At 46.7% G+C, this 18,918-nt stretch overlaps 1 protein-coding gene across 1 annotated transcript in view; it reads left to right on the top strand.

The window, feature by feature from the left end:
* wnt5a (wingless-type MMTV integration site family, member 5a) overlaps nucleotides 1–18,918 on the top strand; it is a 40,949-nt gene that overhangs the window by 4,442 nt on the left and 17,589 nt on the right. The window contains exon 2 of the mRNA XM_052481814.1: nucleotides 254–417. Coding sequence (XP_052337774.1) covers nucleotides 278–417 — 140 coding nt within the window. The 5' untranslated portion in view covers nucleotides 254–277. The remainder of the gene's footprint in view (nucleotides 1–253; nucleotides 418–18,918) is intronic.

The raw sequence follows: 18,918 nt of genomic DNA on the forward strand, positions 1-18,918 counted from the left end.
GGGAGAGCAACAGTACACTCATAAGTAATGTTTCTTTATCTCTCTGACAGTCACACACCACATACCATACACAGCATTTTGTAACGCCCTCTTACCCTTTCACAGTCTGACTGTGGATACAGATGGACTCAGACAGACAGGATATGTGTACAGTCCTCTGCTCTGTGTGTGTGTGAGCGTGCATGTGGACTGGCTATCGGTTGTGCGTGTGTGTGTGCCTGTCTGATCTGTCTGTACTGCCGTCTCTCCACAGAGCTCATTCAGTAACTGATCCAGCATGTTGTTCCTGCGGAGGCTGGTGCGTGTATGCTGTCCCTCGGCACCGGCGGGGAGTGTGTTGGACTCCAGACCGTGTGTGTTCGCCCTCACACTGCTCACACTGCTCCTGCAGGTGGTGGTGGAGGCCAACTCATGGTGGTATGTATACTCTACATCATACTGCCCTACTCTCAATGCGGTGGCTGTGCCAGAGTGGTGGCTGTGACAGAGTGGTGGCTGTGACATTTGATCCCCCGCCCCTCCCCCCCTCTCTCTCTCTCTCTCTCTCTCTCTCTCTCTCTCTCTCTCTCTCTCTCTCTCTCTCTCTCTCTCTCTCTCTCTCTCTCTCTCTCTCTCTCTCTGTGAGTGTGAGACGGGCCGCTCCGATCCCACCACATGATAAAATATGCTGACTCTCTTACTCTGACTCCATGTCTCTCTGACTCCATGTCTCTCTGACTCCATGTCTCTCTGTCTCCATGTCTCTCTGACTCCATGTCTCTCTGACTCCATGTCTCTCTGACTCCATGTCTCTCTGTCTCCATGTCTCTCTGACTCCATGTCTCTCTGACTCCATGTCTCTCTGTCTCCATGTCTCTCTGACTCCATGTCATGTCTCTCTGTCTCCATGTCTCTTTGACTCCATGTCTTTCTGTCTCCATGTCTCTCTGACTCTCTGTCTCTCTGACTCCATATCTCTCTGTCTCCATGTCTCTCTGACTCTCTGACTCCATGTCTCTCTGTCTCTCTGACTCTCTGTCTCTCTGACTCCATGTCTCTCTGACTCCATGTCTCTCTGTCTCGATGTCTCTCTGTCTCTCTGACTCCATGTCTCTCTGACTCCACGTCTCTCTGACTCCATGTCTCTCTGTCTCCATGTTTCTCTGTCTCTCTGACTCCATGTCTCTCTGTCTCCATGTCTCTCTGACTCCATGTCTCTCTGTCTCCATGTCTCTCTGTCTCTCTGACTCCATGTCTCTCTGACTCCACGTCTCTCTGACTCCATGTCTCTCTGTCTCCATGTTTCTCTGTCTCTCTGACTCCATGTCTCTCTGTCTCTCTGACTCCATGTCTCTCTGTCTCCATGTCTCTCTGACTCCATATCTCTCTGTCTCCATGTCTCTCTGTCTCCATGTCTCTCTGACTCCATATCTCTCTGACTCCATGTCTCTCTGACTCCATGTCTCTCTGACTCCATGTCTCTCTGTCTCCATGTCTATCTGACTCCATGTCATGTCTCTCTGTCTCCATGTCTCTTTGACTCCATGTCATGTCTTTCTGTCTCCATGTCTCTCTGACTCTCTGTCTCTCTGACTCCATATCTCTCTGTCTCCATGTCTCTCTGACTCTCTGACTCCATGTCTCTCTGTCTCTCTGACTCTCTGTCTCTCTGACTCCATGTCTCTCTGACTCCATGTCTCTCTGTCTCGATGTCTCTCTGTCTCTCTGACTCCATGTCTCTCTGACTCCACGTCTCTCTGACTCCATGTCTCTCTGTCTCCATGTTTCTCTGTCTCTCTGACTCCATGTCTCTCTGTCTCCATGTCTCTCTGACTCCATGTCTCTCTGTCTCCATGTCTCTCTGTCTCTCTGACTCCATGTCTCTCTGACTCCACGTCTCTCTGACTCCATGTCTCTCTGTCTCCATGTTTCTCTGTCTCTCTGACTCCATGTCTCTCTGTCTCCATGTCTCTCTGTCTCCATGTCTCTCTGACTCCATATCTCTCTGTCTCCATGTCTCTCTGTCTCCATGTCTCTCTGACTCCATATCTCTCTGACTCCATGTCTCTCTGACTCCATGTCTCTCTGACTCCATGTCTCTCTGTCTCCATGTCTCTCTGACTCCATGTCATGTCTCTCTGTCTCCATGTCTCTTTGACTCCATGTCTTTCTGTCTCCATGTCTCTCTGACTCTCTGACTCCATATCTCTCTGTCTCCATGTCTCTCTGTCTCTCTGACTCCATGTCTATCTGACTCCATGTCATGTCTCTCTGTCTCCATATCTCTCTGACTCCATGTCTCTCTATCTCTCTGACTCCATGTCTCTCTGACTCCATGTCATGTCTCTCTGTCTCCATGTCTCTTTGACTCCATGTCTTTCTGTCTCCATGTCTCTCTGACTCCATGTCTCTCTGTCTCGATGTCTCTCTGTCTCTCTGACTCCATGTCTCTCTGACTCCACGTCTCTCTGACTCCATGTCTCTCTGTCTCCATGTCTCTCTGTCTCCATGTCTCTCTGACTCCATATCTCTCTGTCTCCATGTCTCTCTGTCTCCATGTCTCTCTGACTCCATATCTCTCTGACTCCATGTCTCTCTGACTCCATGTCTCTCTGACTCCATGTCTCTCTGTCTCCATGTCTATCTGACTCCATGTCATGTCTCTCTGTCTCCATGTCTCTTTGACTCCATGTCTTTCTGTCTCCATATCTCTCTGACTCCATGTCTCTCTGACTCCATGTCTCTCTGACTCCATGTCTCTCTGTCTCCATGTCTATCTGACTCCATGTCATGTCTCTCTGCCTCCATGTCTCTCTGACTCCATGTCATGTCTTTCTGTCTCCATGTCTCTCTGACACCATGTCTCTCTGTCTCCATGTCTCTCTGACTCCATGTCTCTCTGACTCCATGTCTCTCTGTCTCGATGTCTCTCTGACTCCATGTCTCTCTGACTCCATGTCTCTCTGTCTCCATGTCTCTCTGACTCCATGTCATGTCTCTCTGTCTCCATGTCTCTTTGACTCCATGTCTCTCTGTCTCCATGTCTCTCTGACTCCATATCTCTCTGACTCCATATCTCTCTGTCTCCATGTCTCTCTGACTCTCTGTCTCTCTGACTCTCTGTCTCTCTGACTCCATGTCTCTCTGTCTCTCTGACTCCATGTCTCTCTGTCTCCATGTCTCTCTGTCTCTCTGACTCCATGTCTCTCTGTCTCTCTGACACCATGTCTCTCTGACACCATGTCTCTCTGTCTCCATGTTTCTCTGTCTCCATGTCTCTCTGTCTCTCTGACTCCATGTCTCTCTGTCTCCATGTTTCTCTGTCTCTATGTCTCCCTGTCTCCATGTCTCTCTGACTCCATGTCTCTCTGTCTCCATGTCTCTCTGTCTCCATGTCTCTCTATCTCTCTGACTCCATGTCTCTCTGACTCCATGTCTCTTTGTCTCTCTGACTCCATGTCTCTCTGACTCCATGTCTCTGGCTCCATGTCTCTCTGTCTCTCTGACTCCATGTCTCTCTGACTCCATGTTTTCATGTCTCTCTGACTACATGTCTCCATGTCTCTCTGTCTCTCTGTCTCTCTGACTCCATGTCTTCATATCTCTCTAACTGTATGTCTTAATATCTCTCTGACTCCATGTCTCTCTGTCTCTAATAATAATATATAATAATATATGCCATTTAGCAGACGCTTTTATCCAAAGCGACTTACAGTCATGTGCATACATTCTACGTATGGGTGGTCCCGGGAATCGAACCCACTAACCTGGCGTTACAAGCGCCATGCTCTACCAACTGTGCTACAGAAGGACCTCTCTGTCTCTCTGACTCCATGTCTCTCTGACTCCATGTCTCCCTGTCTCTCTGACTCCATGTCTCTCTGTCTCTCTGTCTCCATGTCTCTCTGTCTCTCTGACTCCATGTCTCTCTGACTCCATGTCTCTCTGACTACATGTCTCCATGTCTCTCTGACTCCATGTTTTCATGTCTCTCTGACTCCATGTCTCTCTGACTCCATGTCTCTCTGTCTCTATGTCTCTCCATGTCTCTCTGTCTCCATGTCTCTCTGAATCCATGTCTTCATGTCTCTCTAACTCTATGTCTTCATGTCTCTCCGACCCCATCTCTTCATGTCTCTCTGACTCCATGTCTCTCGGTCTCTCTGACTCCATGTCTCTCTGACTCCATGACTCCATGTCTCTCTGACTCCATGTCTTCATGTCTCTCTAACTCCATCTCTTCATGTCTCTCTACTCCATGTCTCTCGGTCTCTCTGACTCCATGTCTCTCTGACTCCATGTTTTCATGTCTCTCTGACTCCATGTCTCTCTGTCTCCATGTCTCTCTGACTCCATGTCTCTCTGACTCCATGTTTTCATGTCTCTCTGACTCCATGTTTTCATGTCTCTCTGGCTCCATGTCTCTCTGTCTCTCTGGCTCCATGTCTCTCTGTCTCTCTGGCTCCATGTCTCTCTGTCTCTCTGACCCCATGTCTCTCTGACACCATGTATCTCTGTCTCCATGTCTCTCTGACCCCATGTCTCTCTGACACCATGTATCTCTGTCTCCATGTCTCTCTGACCCCATGTCTCTCTGACACCATGTATCTCTGTCTCCATGTCTCTCTGACCCCATGTCTCTCTGACACCATGTATCTCTGTCTCCATGTCTCTCTGACTCCATGTCTCTCTGACACCATGTATCTCTGTCTCCATGTCTCTCTGACCCCATGTCTCTCTGACACCATGTATCTCTGTCTCCATGTCTCTCTGTCTCCATTTCTCTCTGTCTCTCTGTCTCTCTAACTCTCTGTCTCTCTGACTCCATGTCTCTCTGTCTCTCTGACTCCATGTCTCTCTGTCTCCCTGACTCCATGTCTCTTTGTCTCTCTGACTCCATGTCTCTCTGTTTCTCTGACTCTCTGTCTCTCTGACTCCATGTCTCTCTGTCTCTCTGACTCCATGTCTCTCTGTCTCTCTGACTCCATGTCTCTCTGTCTCTCTGACTCCATTTCTCTCTGACTCTCTGACTCCATTTCTCCATGTTTCTCTGACTCTCTGTCTCTCTGACTCTGTCTCTCTGACTCCATGTCTCTCTGACTCTCTGTCTCTTTGACTCCATTTCTCCATGTCTCTCTGTCTCTATGTCTCTCCATGTCTCTCTGTCTCCATGTCTCTCTGAATCCATGTCTTCATGTCTCTCTAACTCTATCTCTTCATGTCTCTCTGACTCCATGTCTCTCGGTCTCTCTGACTCCATGTCTCTCTGACTCCATGTCTCTCTGACTCCATGTCTTCATGTCTCTCTAACTCCATCTCTTCATGTCTCTCTACTCCATGTCTCTCGGTCTCTCTGACTCCATGTCTCTCTGACTCCATGTCTCTCTGTCTCCATGTCTCTCTGTCTCCATGTCTCTCTGTCTCCATGTCTCTCTGACTCCATGTTTTCACATCTCCATGTCTCTCTGACTCCATGTCTCTCTGGCTCCATGTCTCTCTGTCTCCATGTCTCTCTGACTCCATGTTTTCACATCTCCATGTCTCTCTGACTCCATGTCTCTCTGGCTCCATGTCTCTCTGTCTCTCTGGCTCCATGTCTCTCTGTCTCTCTGGCTCCATGTCTCTCTGTCTCTCTGACCCCATGTCTCTCTGACTCCATGTCTCTCTGACTACATGTCTCTCTGGCTCCATGTCTCTCTGTCTCTCTGGCTCCATGTCTCTCTGTCTCTCTGGCTCCATGTCTCTCTGTCTCTCTGGCTCCATGTCTCTCTGTCTCTCTGACTCCATGTCTCTCTGACTCCATGTTTTCATGTCTCTCTGGCTCCATGTCTCTCTGACTCCATGTTTTCATGTCTCTCTGACCCCATGTCTCTCTGACACCATGTATCTCTGTCTCCATGTCTCTCTGTCTCCATTTCTCTCTGTCTCTCTGTCTCTCTGACTCTCTGTCTCTCTGACTCCATGTCTCTCTGTCTCTCTGACTCCGTGTCTCTCTTTCTCCCTGACTCCATGTCTCTCTGACTCTCTGACTCTCTGTCTCTCTGTCTCTCTGACTCCATTTCTCCATGTCTCTCTGTCTCTCTGACTCCATGTCTCTCTGTCTCTCTGACTCCATTTCTCTCTGACTCTCTGACTCCATTTCTCCATGTCTCTCTGACTCTCTGTCTCTCTGACTCTGTCTCTCTGACTCTATGTCTCTCTGTCTCTCTAACTCTCTGTCTCTCTAACTCTCTGTCTGTCTGACTCCATGTCTCTCTGTCTCTCTGACTCCATGTCTCTCTGTCTCTCTGACTCCATGTCTCTCTGACTTCATGTCTCTTTGACTCTCTGTCTCTCTGACTCCATGTCTCTCTGTCTCTCTGACTCCATGTCTCTCTGTCTCTCTGACTCCATGTCTCTCTGACTTCATGTCTCTTTGACTCCATTTCTCCATGTCTCTCTGACTCTCTGTCTCTGACTCCAGCACATAAGCCTTTAAGATATACACATTTTTTGACTCTCCTATTTTCTTTCTCAATGTTTTTGCCAAACCAAATTGTGAATATTGTATAAAACAGAATGCTGTGGTTTTTGGGTATATATCCAAATATGTGCAGACACGAACTCCATAGAAGTGACTTTCTCACTCTGTGGGTGTGTGTGTCTGTGGTAGTCGGTGTGTGTTGGTGTGTGTGTCTGTGGTAGTCAGTGTGTGCGTGTGTGTGTTGGTGTGTGTGTGTCTGTGGTAGTGTGTGTGTGTGTTGGTGTGTCTGTGGTAGCGTGTGTGTCTGTGGTAGCGTGTGTGTCTGGTAGTGTGTGTGTGTGTGTCTGGTAGTGTATCTGGTAGTGTGTGTGTGTGTGTGTCTGGTAGTGTGTGTGTGTGTGTCTGTGGTCGTGTGTGTGTGTCTGTGGTAGTGTGTCTGTGGTAGGGTGTGTGTGCCTGTGGTATTGTGTGTGTGTCTGTGGTAGTGTGTGTGTGTGCGTGTGTCTGTGGTAGTGTGTGTGTGTGTCTGTGGTAGTGTGTGTGTGTGTGTGTGTGTGTTTGCGCCTGTGGTAATGTGTCTGTGGTAGTGTGTGTGTGTGTCTGTGGTAGTGTGTGTGTGTCTGTGGTAGTGTGTGTGTGCCTGTGGTAGTGTGTGTGTGTGTGCCTGTGGTAGTGTGTGTGTGTGTGTGTGTGTGTGTGTGTGTGTGTGTGTGTGTGTGTGTGTGTGTGCCTGTGGTAGTGTGTGTGTGTGTGTGTGTGTGTGTGTGTGTGTGGTAGTGTGTGTGTGTCTGTGGTAGTGTGTGTGTGTCTGTGGTAGTGTGTCTGTTGAAGTGTGTCTGTGGTTGTGAGTCTGTAGTAGTGTGTGTGTGTGTGTGTCCGCCTGTGGTAGTGGGTGTCTGTGTCTGTGGTAGTGTGTGTGTGTGTCTGTGGTTATGTGTGTGTGTGTCTTTCTGTGGTAGTGTGTGTGTGTGGTGTATGTGTGTGTGTGTCTGTGGTAGTGTTTGTTTGTGTGTGCGCCTGTGGTTGTGTGTGTGTGTGTCTGTGGTGGAGTGTGTGTGTGTCTGTGGTGTAGTGTGTGTGTGTGTGTGTGTGTGTGTGTGTGTGTGTGTGTGTGTGTGTGTGTGTGTGTGTGTGTGTGTGTGTGTGTGTGTGTGTGTGTGTGTGTGTGTGGTAGTGTGTGTGTGGTAGTGTGTGTCGGTGGTAGTGTGTGTGTCTCTGTGGTTGTGTGTCTGGTGTAGTGTGTGTGTGTCTGCCTGTGGTAGTGTGTGTCTTTTGGTAGTGTGTGTGTGTGTGTGTGTGGTGGTGTGTGTGTGTGCGTGTGTCTGTGGTCGTGTGTGTGTGTCTGGTAGTCTGTGTGTGTCTGTGGTAGTCTGTGTGTGTCTGGTAGTCTGTGTGTGTGTCTGTGGTAGTCTGTGTGTGTGTCTGTGGTAGTCTGTGTGTGTGTCTGTGGTAGTCTGTGTGTGTGTCTGTGGTAGTATGTGTGTGTGTCTGTGGTAGTCTGTGTGTGTGTCTGTGGTAGTGTGTGTCTGTCTGTGGTAGTATTTGTCTGTCTGTGCTAGAGTTTGTGTGTCGGTGGTAGTGTGTGTGTCTGTGGTAGTGTGTTTGCCTGTGGTAGTGTGCGTGCCTGTGGTAGTGTCTGTGTCTGTGGTAGTGTGTGTGTGTGTGTGTGTCTGTGGTAGTGTGTGTGTGTCTGTGGTAGTGTGTTTGCCTGTGGTAGTGTGTGTGCCTGTGGTAGTGTCTGTGTCTGTGGTAGTGTGTGTGTGTGTGTCTGTGGTAGTGTGTGTGTGTCTGTGGTAGTGTGTGTGTGACTGTGGTTGTGTGTTTGTGTGTGTGTGTTTGTGTGTGTGTCGGTGGTAGTGTGTGTGTCTGTGGTAGTGTGTGTGTGTCGGTGGTAGTGTCTGTGGTAGTGTGTCTGTGGTAGTGTGTCTGTTGAAGTGTGTGTCTCTGTGGTTGTGTGCCTGTAGTAGTAGTAGTGTGTGTATGTGTGTGTGTGTGTCTGCCTGTGGTTGTCTGTGTTAGTGTGTGTATGTTTCTGTGGTTGTGTGTGTGTTTTTCTGTGGTAGTGTGTGTGTGTGTTGTGTATGTGTCTGGTAGTGTGTGTGTCTGTGGTAGTGTGTGTGTCTGTGTCGGTGTCTGTGGTAGTGTGTGTGTCTGTGGTAGTGTGTGTGTCTGTGGTAGTGTGTGTGTGTGTGTGTGTGTGTGTGTGTGTGTGTGTGTGTGTGTGTGTGTGTGTGTGTGTGTGTGTGTGTGTGTGTGTGTGTGTGTGTATGTGTCTGTGGTAGTGTGTGTGTGCAAACTAACAATATAACAGACGTTAGAGAGAATAGTGCAGTAATGTTTATAGCTAACTAACAATATAACAAAGACATTAGAGAGAATAGTGCAGTCACGTTTATAGCAAACTAACAATATAACAGACATTAGAGAGAATAGTGCAGTCATGTTTATAGCAAACTAACAATATAACAAAGACATTAGAGAGAATAGTGCAGTCATGTTTATAGCAAACTAACAATATAACAGACATTAGAGAGAATAGTGCAGTCATGTTTATAGCTAACTAACAATATAACAAAGACATTAGAGAGAATAGTGCAGTCACGTTTATAGCAAACTAACAATATAACAGACATTAGAGAGAATAGTGCAGTCATGTTTATAGCAAGAATATACAATATAACAAAGACATTAGAGAGAATAGTGCAGTCATGTTTATAGCAAGAATATACAATATAACAAAGACATTAGAGAGAATAGTGCAGTCATGTTTATAGCAAACTAACAATATAACAGACGTTAGAGAGAATAGTGCAGTAATGTTTATAGCTAACTAACAATATAACAAAGACATTAGAGAGAATAGTGCAGTCACGTTTATAGCAAACTAACAATATAACAGACATTAGAGAGAATAGTGCAGTCATGTTTATAGCAAGAATATACAATATAACAAAGACATTAGAGAGAATAGTGCAGTCATGTTTATAGCAAGAATATACAATATAACAAAGACATTAGAGAGAATAGTGCAGTCATGATATGTACTGATGTCACGAGACAGAGGATCAAAGGGACCTTCCATTGTGATCTTCCATGGATCGTCTTTTCATATGATTTAGTACACACACACACACACACACACACACACACACACACACACACACACACACACACACACACACACACACACACACACACACACACACACACACACACACACACACACACACACACACACACACACACACACACACACTACCACAGACTCACACATTATCACACACAGAAATAGCTACTGTAGACTGCTGAGGTGTGTGTGACTTTCCTCCAGTAAAAGACACGCAGGTGCAAATGATTTACTGTGTCAGAGTGAGTGAGGAGTGTGTATGTGTGTGTGAGAAGGGGGGGGTTCCCCTCCCTCCCTCCCTCCCTCCCTGGTTGCTCTCCTCAGTAGATCTGGTTACAGTGGAGGCTAATTGTGCTGCTCTGGGGAGGTTAGGATGAGCTGCTCTAAGTGTGTGTGTGTGTGTGTGTGACTGTGTGTGTGTGTGTGTGTGTGTGTGTGTGTGTGTGTGTGTGTGTGTGTGTGAGTGACTGTGTGTGTGTGTGTGACTGTGTGTGTGTGTGTGTGTGTGTGTGTGCGCCTGTGTGTGTGTGCGCGCCTGTGTGTGTGTGTGTGACTGTGTGTGTGTGTGTGACTGTGTGTGTGTGTGCGTGCCTGTGTGTGTGTGTGCGCGCCTGTGTGTGTGTGTGCGCGCCTGTGTGTGTGTGTGTGTGACTGTGTGTGTGTGTGTGTCTGTGTGTGTGTGTGTGTGACTGTGTGTGTGTGTGTGTGTGTGTGTGTGTGCGCGCCTGTGTGTGTGTGCGCGCGTGTGTGTGTGTGCGCGCCTGTGTGTGTGTGCACGCCTGTGTGTGTGCGCGCCTGTGTGTGCGCGTGACTGTGTGTGTGTGTGTGCGCGTGACTGTGTGTGTGTGTGACTGTGTGTGTGTGACTGTGTGTGTGTGACTGTGTGTGTGTGTGTGACTGTGTGTGTGTGACTGTGTGTGTGACTGTGTGTGTGTGACTGTGTGTGTGTGACTGTGTGTGTGTGTGTGTGTGACTGTGTGTGTGTGACTGTGTGTGTGTGTGTGTGACTGTGTGTGTGTGACTGTGTGTGTGTGACTGTGTGTGTGTGACTGTGTGTGTGTGACTGTGTGTGACTGTGTGTGTGTGTGTGTGTGTGTGTGTGTGTGTGTGTGTGTGTGTGTGTGTGTGTGTGTGTGTGTCTGTGGGTGTGTGTGTGTGTGTGTGTGTGTGTGTGTGTGTGTGTGACTGTGTGTGTGTGTGTGTGACTGTGTGTGTGTGTGTGTGACTGTGCGCGCGTGTGTGTGTGTGCGCGCCTGTGTGTGTGTGTGCGCCTGTGTGTGCGCACCTGTGTGTGTGTGCGCGCCTGTGTGTGTGCGCGTGACTGTGTGTGTGTGTGTGCGCGTGACTGTGTGTGTGTGTGTGTGTGACTGTGTGTGTGTGTGTGTGTGACTGTGTGTGTGTGTGTGACTGTGTGTGTGTGTGTGTGTGTGTGTGTGTGTGTGTGTGTGTGTGTGTGTGTGTGTGTGTGTGTGTGTGTGTGACTGTGTGTGTGTGTGTGTGTGTGACTGTGTGTGTGTGTGTGACTGTGTGTGTGTGTGTGTGTGTGTGTGTGTGTGTGACTGTGTGTGTGTGTGTGACTGTGTGTGTGACTGTGTGTGTGTGTGTGTGTGTGTGTGTGTGTGTGTGTGTGTGTGTGTGTGTGTGTGTGTGTGTGCTAGAGGTCAACCAATACCAATTATTGGAGGACCAACAAAAGCTGATACCGATTAATCGGACGATTTTATTTATTTATTTGTAATAATGACAATTACAACAATACTGAATGAACACTTATTTTAACTGAATATAATACAGAAATAAAATCAATTTAGCCTCAAATAAGTAATGAAACATTTTCAATTTCGTTTAAATAACGCAAAAACAAAGTAGAAGAAAGTAAAAGTGCAATATGTGCCATGTAAGAAAGCTAACGTTTCAGTTCCTTGCTCAGAACATGAGAACATATGAAAGCTGGTGGTTCCTTTTAACATGAGTCTTCAATATTCCCAGGTAAGTATTTTTAGGTTGTAGTTATTATAGGACTATTTCTCTCTATACCATTTGTATTTCATATACCTTTGACTATTGGAGGTTCTTATAGGCACTTTAGTATTGCCAGTGTAACAGTATAGCTTCCGTCCCTTTCCTCGCTCCTACCTGGGCTCAAACCAGGAACACACCGACAACAGACACCCTCAAAGCAGCGTTACCCATCACTCCACAAAAGCCGCGGCCCTTGCAGAGCAAGGAGAACAACCAAGTCTCAGAGCGAGTGACGTTTGAAACGCTATTAGCGTGCACCCCGCTAACTAACTAGCCATTTCACATCGGTTACACCAGTCTAATCTCGGGAGTTGATAGGCTTGAAGTCATAAACAGCTGCTGGCAAATGCACGAAAGTGCTGTTTGAATGAATGCTTACGAGCCTGCTGCTGCCTACCATCACTCAGACTGCTCTATCAAATCATAGACTTAGTTATAACATAATAACATAGAAATACGAGCCTTAGGTCATTAATATGGTCGAATCCGGAAACGATCATCTCGAAAACAAAACGCTTATTCTTTCAGTGAAATACGGAACCGTTACGTATTTTATCTAACGGGTGGCATCCATAAGTCTAAATATTCATGTTACATTGCACACCCTTAATATTATGTCATAATTACATAAAATTCTGTCAAATTATGCGGCCCAAACTGTTGCATATACACTGACTCTGCGTGCAATGAACGCAAGAGAAGTGACACAATTTCACCTGGTTAATATTGCCTGCTAACCTGGATTTCTTTTAGCTAAATATGCAGGTTTAAAAATATATACTTCTGTGTATTGATTTTAAGAAAGGCATTGAAAGGCATTGATGTTTATGGTTAGGTACACATTGGAGCAACGATACGCACCGCATCGATTATATGCAACGCAGGACACGCTAGATAAACTAGTAATATCATCAACCATGTTTAGTTAACTAGTGATTACGATTGATTGTGTTTTATAAGATAAGTTTAATGCTAGCTAGCAACTTACCTTGGCTTACTGCATTCGCGTAACAGGCAGGCTCCTCGTGGAGTGCAATGAGAGGCAGGTGGTTAGAGCGTTGGACTAGTTAACTGTAAGGTTGAATCCCCCGAGCTGACAAGGTAAAAATCTGTGGTTCTGCCCCTGAATGAGGCAGTTAACCGTTCCTAGGCCGTCATTGAAAATAAGAATGTGTTCTTAACTGACTTGTCTAGTTAAATAAAGGTGTAAAAAAAAAAATACAGCTTTCCGATTGTTCTGAAAACTTGAAATCTGCCCGAGTTAATCGGCCATTCCGATGAATCGGTCAACCTCTTGTGTGTGCGCGCCTGTGTATGTGTGTGTGCGCACCTGTGTGTGTGGGCGCGGTTGTGTGCGTGTGTAAAAGGCTGGTTGAATTGTTCTGATGATGGGTTTGCTCTGTACAGGTCTGTGACCATGAGCTAAATGTCCATATGCATACATCATCAGTTCCCAGCCTCTATGTCTTCCTCTCTGTCTCCCTCTCTGTCTTCCTCTCTGTCTTCCTCTGTCTTCCTCTCTGTCTCCCTCTCTGTCTTCCTCTCTGTCTCCCTCTCTGTCTCCCTCTCTGTCTCCCTCTCTGTCTCCCTCTCTGTCTCCCTCTCTGTCTCCCTCTCCCTCTGTCCAGGTCTCTATTAGAAAAGTGTGTTTCTCTGTCTCCCTCTCTCTCTGTCCAGGTCTCTATTAGAAAAGTGTGTTTCTCTGTCTCCCTAACCCTCTGTCCAGGTCTCTATTAGAAAAGTGTGTTTCTCTGTCTCCCTCTCTCTCTGTCCAGGTCTCTATTAGAAAAGTGTGTTTCTCTGTCTCCCTCTCCCTCTGTCCAGGTCTCTATTAGAAAAGTGTGTTTCTCTGTCTCCCTCTCTCTCTGTCCAGGTCTCTATTAGAAAAGTGTGTTTCTCTGTCTCCCTCTCTCTCTGTCCAGGTCTCTATTAGAAAAGTGTGTTTCTCTGTGTCCCTCTCCCTCTGTCCAGGTCTCTATTAGAAAAGTGTGTTCCTCTGTCTCCCTCTCTCTCTGTCCAGGTCTCTATTAGAAAAGTGTGTTTCTCTGTCTCCCTCTCTCTGTGTCCAGGTCTCTATTAGAAAAGTGTGTTCCTCTGTCTCCCTCTCTCTGTGTCCAGGTCTCTATTAGAAAAGTGTGTTTATCTGTCTCCCTCTCTCTCTGTCCAGGTCTCTAAAAAAGTGTGTTTCTCTGTCTCCCTCTCCCTCTGTCCAGGTCTCTATTAGAAAAGTGTGTTTCTCTGTCTCCCTCTCTCTCTGTCCAGGTCTCTATTAGAAAAGTGTGTTTCTCTGTCTCCCTCTCCCTCTGTCCAGGTCTCTATTAGAAAAGTGTGTTTCTCTGTCTCCCTCTCTCTCTGTCCAGGTCTCTATTAGAAAAGTGTGTTTCTCTGTCTCCCTCTCCCTCTGTCCAGGTCTCTATTAGAAAAGTGTGTTTCTCTGTCTCCCTCTCTCTATGTCCAGATCTCTATTAGAAAAGTGTGTTTCTCTGTCTCTCTCTGCCCAGGTCTCTATTAGAAAAGTGTGTTTCTCTGTCTCCCTCTCTCTCTGTCCAGGTCTCTATTAGAAAAGTGTGTTTCTCTGTCTCCCTCTCCCTCTGTCCAGGTCTCTATTAGAAAAGTGTGTTTCTCTGTATCCCTCTCCCTCTGTCCAGGTCTCTATTAGAAAAGTGTGTTTCTCTGTCTCCCCCTCCCTCTGTCCAGGTCTCTATTAGAAACGTGTGTTTCTCTGTCTCCCTCTCCCTCTGTCCAGGTCTCTATTAGAAAAGTGTGTTTCTCTGTCTCCCTCTCCCTCTGTCCAGGTCTCTATTAGAAAAGTGTGTTTCTCTGTCTCCCCCTCCCTCTGTCCAGGTCTCTATTAGAAAAGTGTGTTTCTCTGTCTCCCTCTCCCTCTGTCCAGGTCTCTATTAGAAAAGTGTGTTTCTCTGTCTCCCTCTCTCTCTGTCCAGGTCTCTATTAGAAAAGTGTGTTTCTCTGTCTCCCTCTCCCTCTGTCCAGGTCTCTATTAGAAAAGTGTGTTTCTCTGTCTCTCTCTGCCCAGGTCTCTATTAGAAAAGTGTGTTTCTCTGTATCCCTCTCCCTCTGTCCAGGTCTCTATTAGAAAAGTGTGTTTCTCTGTCTCCCTCTCCCTCTGTCCAGGTCTCTATTAGAAAAGTGTGTTTCTCTGTCTCCCTCTCCCTCTGTCCAGGTCTCTATTAGAAAAGTGTGTTTCTCTGTCTCTCTCTGCCCAGGTCTCTATTAGAAAAGTGTGTTTCTCTGTCTCCCTCTCTCTCTGTCCAGATCTCTATTAGAAAAGTGTGTTTCTCTGTCTCTCTCTGCCCAGGTCTCTATTAGAAAAGTGTGTTTCTCTGTCTCCCTCTCTCTCTGTCCAGGTCTCTATTACAAAAGTGTGTTTCTCTGTATCCCTCTCCCTCTGTCCAGGTCTCTATTAGAAAAGTGTGTTTCTCTGTCTCCCTCTCCCTCTGTCCAGGTCTCTATTAGAAAAGTGTGTTTCTCTGTCTCCCTCTCTCTCTGTCCAGGTCTCTATTAGAAAAGTGTGTTTCTCTGTCTCCCTCTCTCTCTGTCCAGGTCTCTATTAGAAAAGTGTGTTTCTCTGTCTCCCTCTCTCTCTGTCCAGGTCTCTATTAGAAAAGTGTGTTTCTCTGTCTCCCTCTCCCTCTGTCCAGGTCTCTATTTGAAAAGTGTGTTTCTCTGTCTCCCTCTGTCCAGGTCTGTATTTGAAAAGTGTGTTTCTCTGTCTCCCTCTCCCTCTGTCCAGGTCTCTATTAGAAAAGTGTGTTTCTCTGTCTCCCTCTCCCTCTGTCCAGGTCTCTATTAGAAAAGTGTGTTTCTCTGTCTCCTCTCTCTCTGTCCAGGTCTCTATTAGAAAAGTGTGTTTCTCTGTCTCCCTCTCTCTGTCCAGGTCTCTATTAGAAAAGTGTGTTTCTCTGTCTCCCTCTCTCTCTGTCCAGGTCTCTATTAGAAAAGTGTGTTTCTCTGTCTCCCTCTCCCTCTGTCCAGGTCTCTATTTGAAAAGTGTGTTTCTCTGTCTCCCTCTGTCCAGGTCTGTATTTGAAAAGTGTGTTTCTCTGTCTCCCTCTCCCTCTGTCCAGGTCTCTATTAGAAAATTGTGTTTCTCTGTCTCCCTCTCTCTCTGTCCAGGTCTCTATTTGAAAAGTGTGTTTCTCTGTCTCCCCTCCCTCTGTCCAGGTCTCTATTTGAAAAGTGTGTTTCTCTGTCTCCCTCCCTCTGTCCAGGTCTCTATTAGAAAAGTGTGTTTCTCTGTCTCCCTCTCCCTCTGTCCAGGTCTCTATTAGAAAAGTGTGTTTCTCTGTCTCCCTCTGCCCAGGTCTCTATTAGAAAAGTGTGTTTCTCTGTCTCCCTCTCCCTCTGTCCAGGTCTCTATTAGAAAAGTGTGTTTCTCTGTCTCCCTCTGCCCAGGTCTCTATTAGAAAAGTGTGTTTCTCTGTCTCCCTCTCTCTATGTCCAGATCTCTATTAGAAAAGTGTGTTTCTCTGTCTCTCTCTGCCCAGGTCTCTATTAGAAAAGTGTGTTTCTCTGTCTCCTCTCTCTCTGTCCAGGTCTCTATTAGAAAAGTGTGTTTCTCTGTCTCCCTCTCCCTCTGTCCAGGTCTCTATTAGAAAAGTGTGTTTCTCTGTATCCCTCTCCCTCTGTCCAGGTCTCTATTAGAAAAGTGTGTTTCTCTGTCTCCCCCTCCCTCTGTCCAGGTCTCTATTAGAAACGTGTGTTTCTCTGTCTCCCTCTCCCTCTGTCCAGGTCTCTATTTGAAAAGTGTGTTTCTCTGTCTCCCTCTGTCCAGGTCTGTATTTGAAAAGTGTGTTTCTCTGTCTCCCTCTCCCTCTGTCCAGGTCTCTATTAGAAAAGTGTGTTTCTCTGTCTCCCTCTCCCTCTGTCCAGGTCTCTATTAGAAAAGTGTGTTTCTCTGTCTCCCTCTCTCTCTGTCCAGGTCTCTATTAGAAAAGTGTGTTTCTCTGTCTCCCTCTCTCTCTGTCCAGGTCTCTATTAGAAAAGTGTGTTTCTCTGTCTCCCTCTCTCTCTGTCCAGGTCTCTATTAGAAAAGTGTGTTTCTCTGTCTCCCTCTCCCTCTGTCCAGGTCTCTATTTGAAAAGTGTGTTTCTCTGTCTCCCTCTGTCCAGGTCTGTATTTGAAAAGTGTGTTTCTCTGTCTCCCTCTCCCTCTGTCCAGGTCTCTATTAGAAAATTGTGTTTCTCTGTCTCCCTCTCTCTCTGTCCAGGTCTCTATTTGAAAAGTGTGTTTCTCTGTCTCCCCCTCCCTCTGTCCAGGTCTCTATTTGAAAAGTGTGTTTCTCTGTCTCCCTCCCTCTGTCCAGGTCTCTATTAGAAAAGTGTGTTTCTCTGTCTCCCTCTCCCTCTGTCCAGGTCTCTATTAGAAAAGTGTGTTTCTCTGTCTCCCTCTGCCCAGGTCTCTATTAGAAAAGTGTGTTTCTCTGTCTCCCTCTCCCTCTGTCCAGGTCTCTATTAGAAAAGTGTGTTTCTCTGTCTCCCTCTGCCCAGGTCTCTATTAGAAAAGTGTGTTTCTCTGTCTCCCTCTCTCTATGTCCAGATCTCTATTAGAAAAGTGTGTTTCTCTGTCTCTCTCTGCCCAGGTCTCTATTAGAAAAGTGTGTTTCTCTGTCTCCCTCTCTCTCTGTCCAGGTCTCTATTAGAAAAGTGTGTTTCTCTGTCTCCCTCTCCCTCTGTCCAGGTCTCTATTAGAAAAGTGTGTTTCTCTGTATCCCTCTCCCTCTGTCCAGGTCTCTATTAGAAAAGTGTGTTTCTCTGTCTCCCCCTCCCTCTGTCCAGGTCTCTATTAGAAACGTGTGTTTCTCTGTCTCCCTCTCCCTCTGTCCAGGTCTCTATTGGAAAAGTGTGTTTCTCTGTCTCCCTCTCCCTCTGTCCAGGTCTCTATTAGAAAAGTGTGTTTCTCTGTCTCCCCCTCCCTCTGTCCAGGTCTCTATTATAAAAGTGTGTTTCTCTGTCTCCCTCTCCCTCTGTCCAGGTCTCTATTAGAAAAGTGTGTTTCTCTGTCTCCCTCTCTCTCTGTCCAGGTCTCTATTAGAAAAGTGTGTTTCTCTGTCTCCCTCTCCCTCTGTCCAGGTCTCTATTAGAAAAGTGTGTTTCTCTGTCTCTCTCTGCCCAGGTCTCTATTAGAAAAGTGTGTTTCTCTGTATCCCTCTCCCTCTGTCCAGGTCTCTATTAGAAAAGTGTGTTTCTCTGTCTCCCTCTCCCTCTGTCCAGGTCTCTATTAGAAAAGTGTGTTTCTCTGTCTCCCTCTCCCTCTGTCCAGGTCTCTATTAGAAAAGTGTGTTTCTCTGTCTCTCTCTGCCCAGGTCTCTATTAGAAAAGTGTGTTTCTCTGTCTCCCTCTCTCTCTGTCCAGATCTCTATTAGAAAAGTGTGTTTCTCTGTCTCTCTCTGCCCAGGTCTCTATTAGAAAAGTGTGTTTCTCTGTATCCTCTCCCTCTGTCCAGGTCTCTATTAGAAAAGTGTGTTTCTCTGTCTCCCCTCCCTCTGTCCAGGTCTCTATTAGAAACGTGTGTTTCTCTGTATCCCTCTCCCTCTGTCCAGGTCTCTATTAGAAAAGTGTGTTTCTCTGTCTCCCTCTCCCTCTGTCCAGGTCTCTATTAGAAAAGTGTGTTTCTCTGTCTCCTCTCTCTCTGTCCAGGTCTCTATTAGAAAAGTGTGTTTCTCTGTCTCCCTCTCTCTCTGTCCAGGTCTCTATTAGAAAAGTGTGTTTCTCTGTCTCCCTCTCTCTCTGTCCAGGTCTCTATTAGAAAAGTGTGTTTCTCTGTCTCCCTCTCCCTCTGTCCAGGTCTCTATTAGAAAATTGTGTTTCTCTGTCTCCCTCTCTCTCTGTCCAGGTCTCTATTAGAACATTGTGTTTCTCTGTCTCCCTCTCTCTCTGTCCAGGTCTCTATTTGAAAAGTGTGTTTCTCTGTCTCCCCCTCCCTCTGTCCAGGTCTCTATTTGAAAAGTGTGTTTCTCTGTCTCCCTCTCCCTCTGTCCAGGTCTCTATTAGAAAAGTGTGTTTCTCTGTCTCCCTCTGCCCAGGTCTCTATTAGAAAAGTGTGTTTCTCTGTCTCCCTCTCCCTCTGTCCAGGTCTCTATTAGAAAAGTGTGTTTCTCTGTCTCCCTCTGCCCAGGTCTCTATTAGAAAAGTGTGTTTCTCTGTCTCCCTCTCCCTCTGTCCAGGTCTCTATTAGAAAAGTGTGTTTCTCTGTCTCCCTCTGCCCAGGTCTCTATTAGAAAAGTGTGTTTCTCTGACTCCCTCTCCCTCTGTCCAGGTCTCTATTAGAAAAGTGTGTTTCTCTGTCTCCCTCTGCCCAGGTCTCTATT

Source organism: Oncorhynchus keta, chromosome 27 (genome assembly GCF_023373465.1).
Source record: "Oncorhynchus keta strain PuntledgeMale-10-30-2019 chromosome 27, Oket_V2, whole genome shotgun sequence".
In the NCBI taxonomy this organism is placed as follows: Eukaryota; Metazoa; Chordata; class Actinopteri; order Salmoniformes; family Salmonidae; genus Oncorhynchus; species Oncorhynchus keta.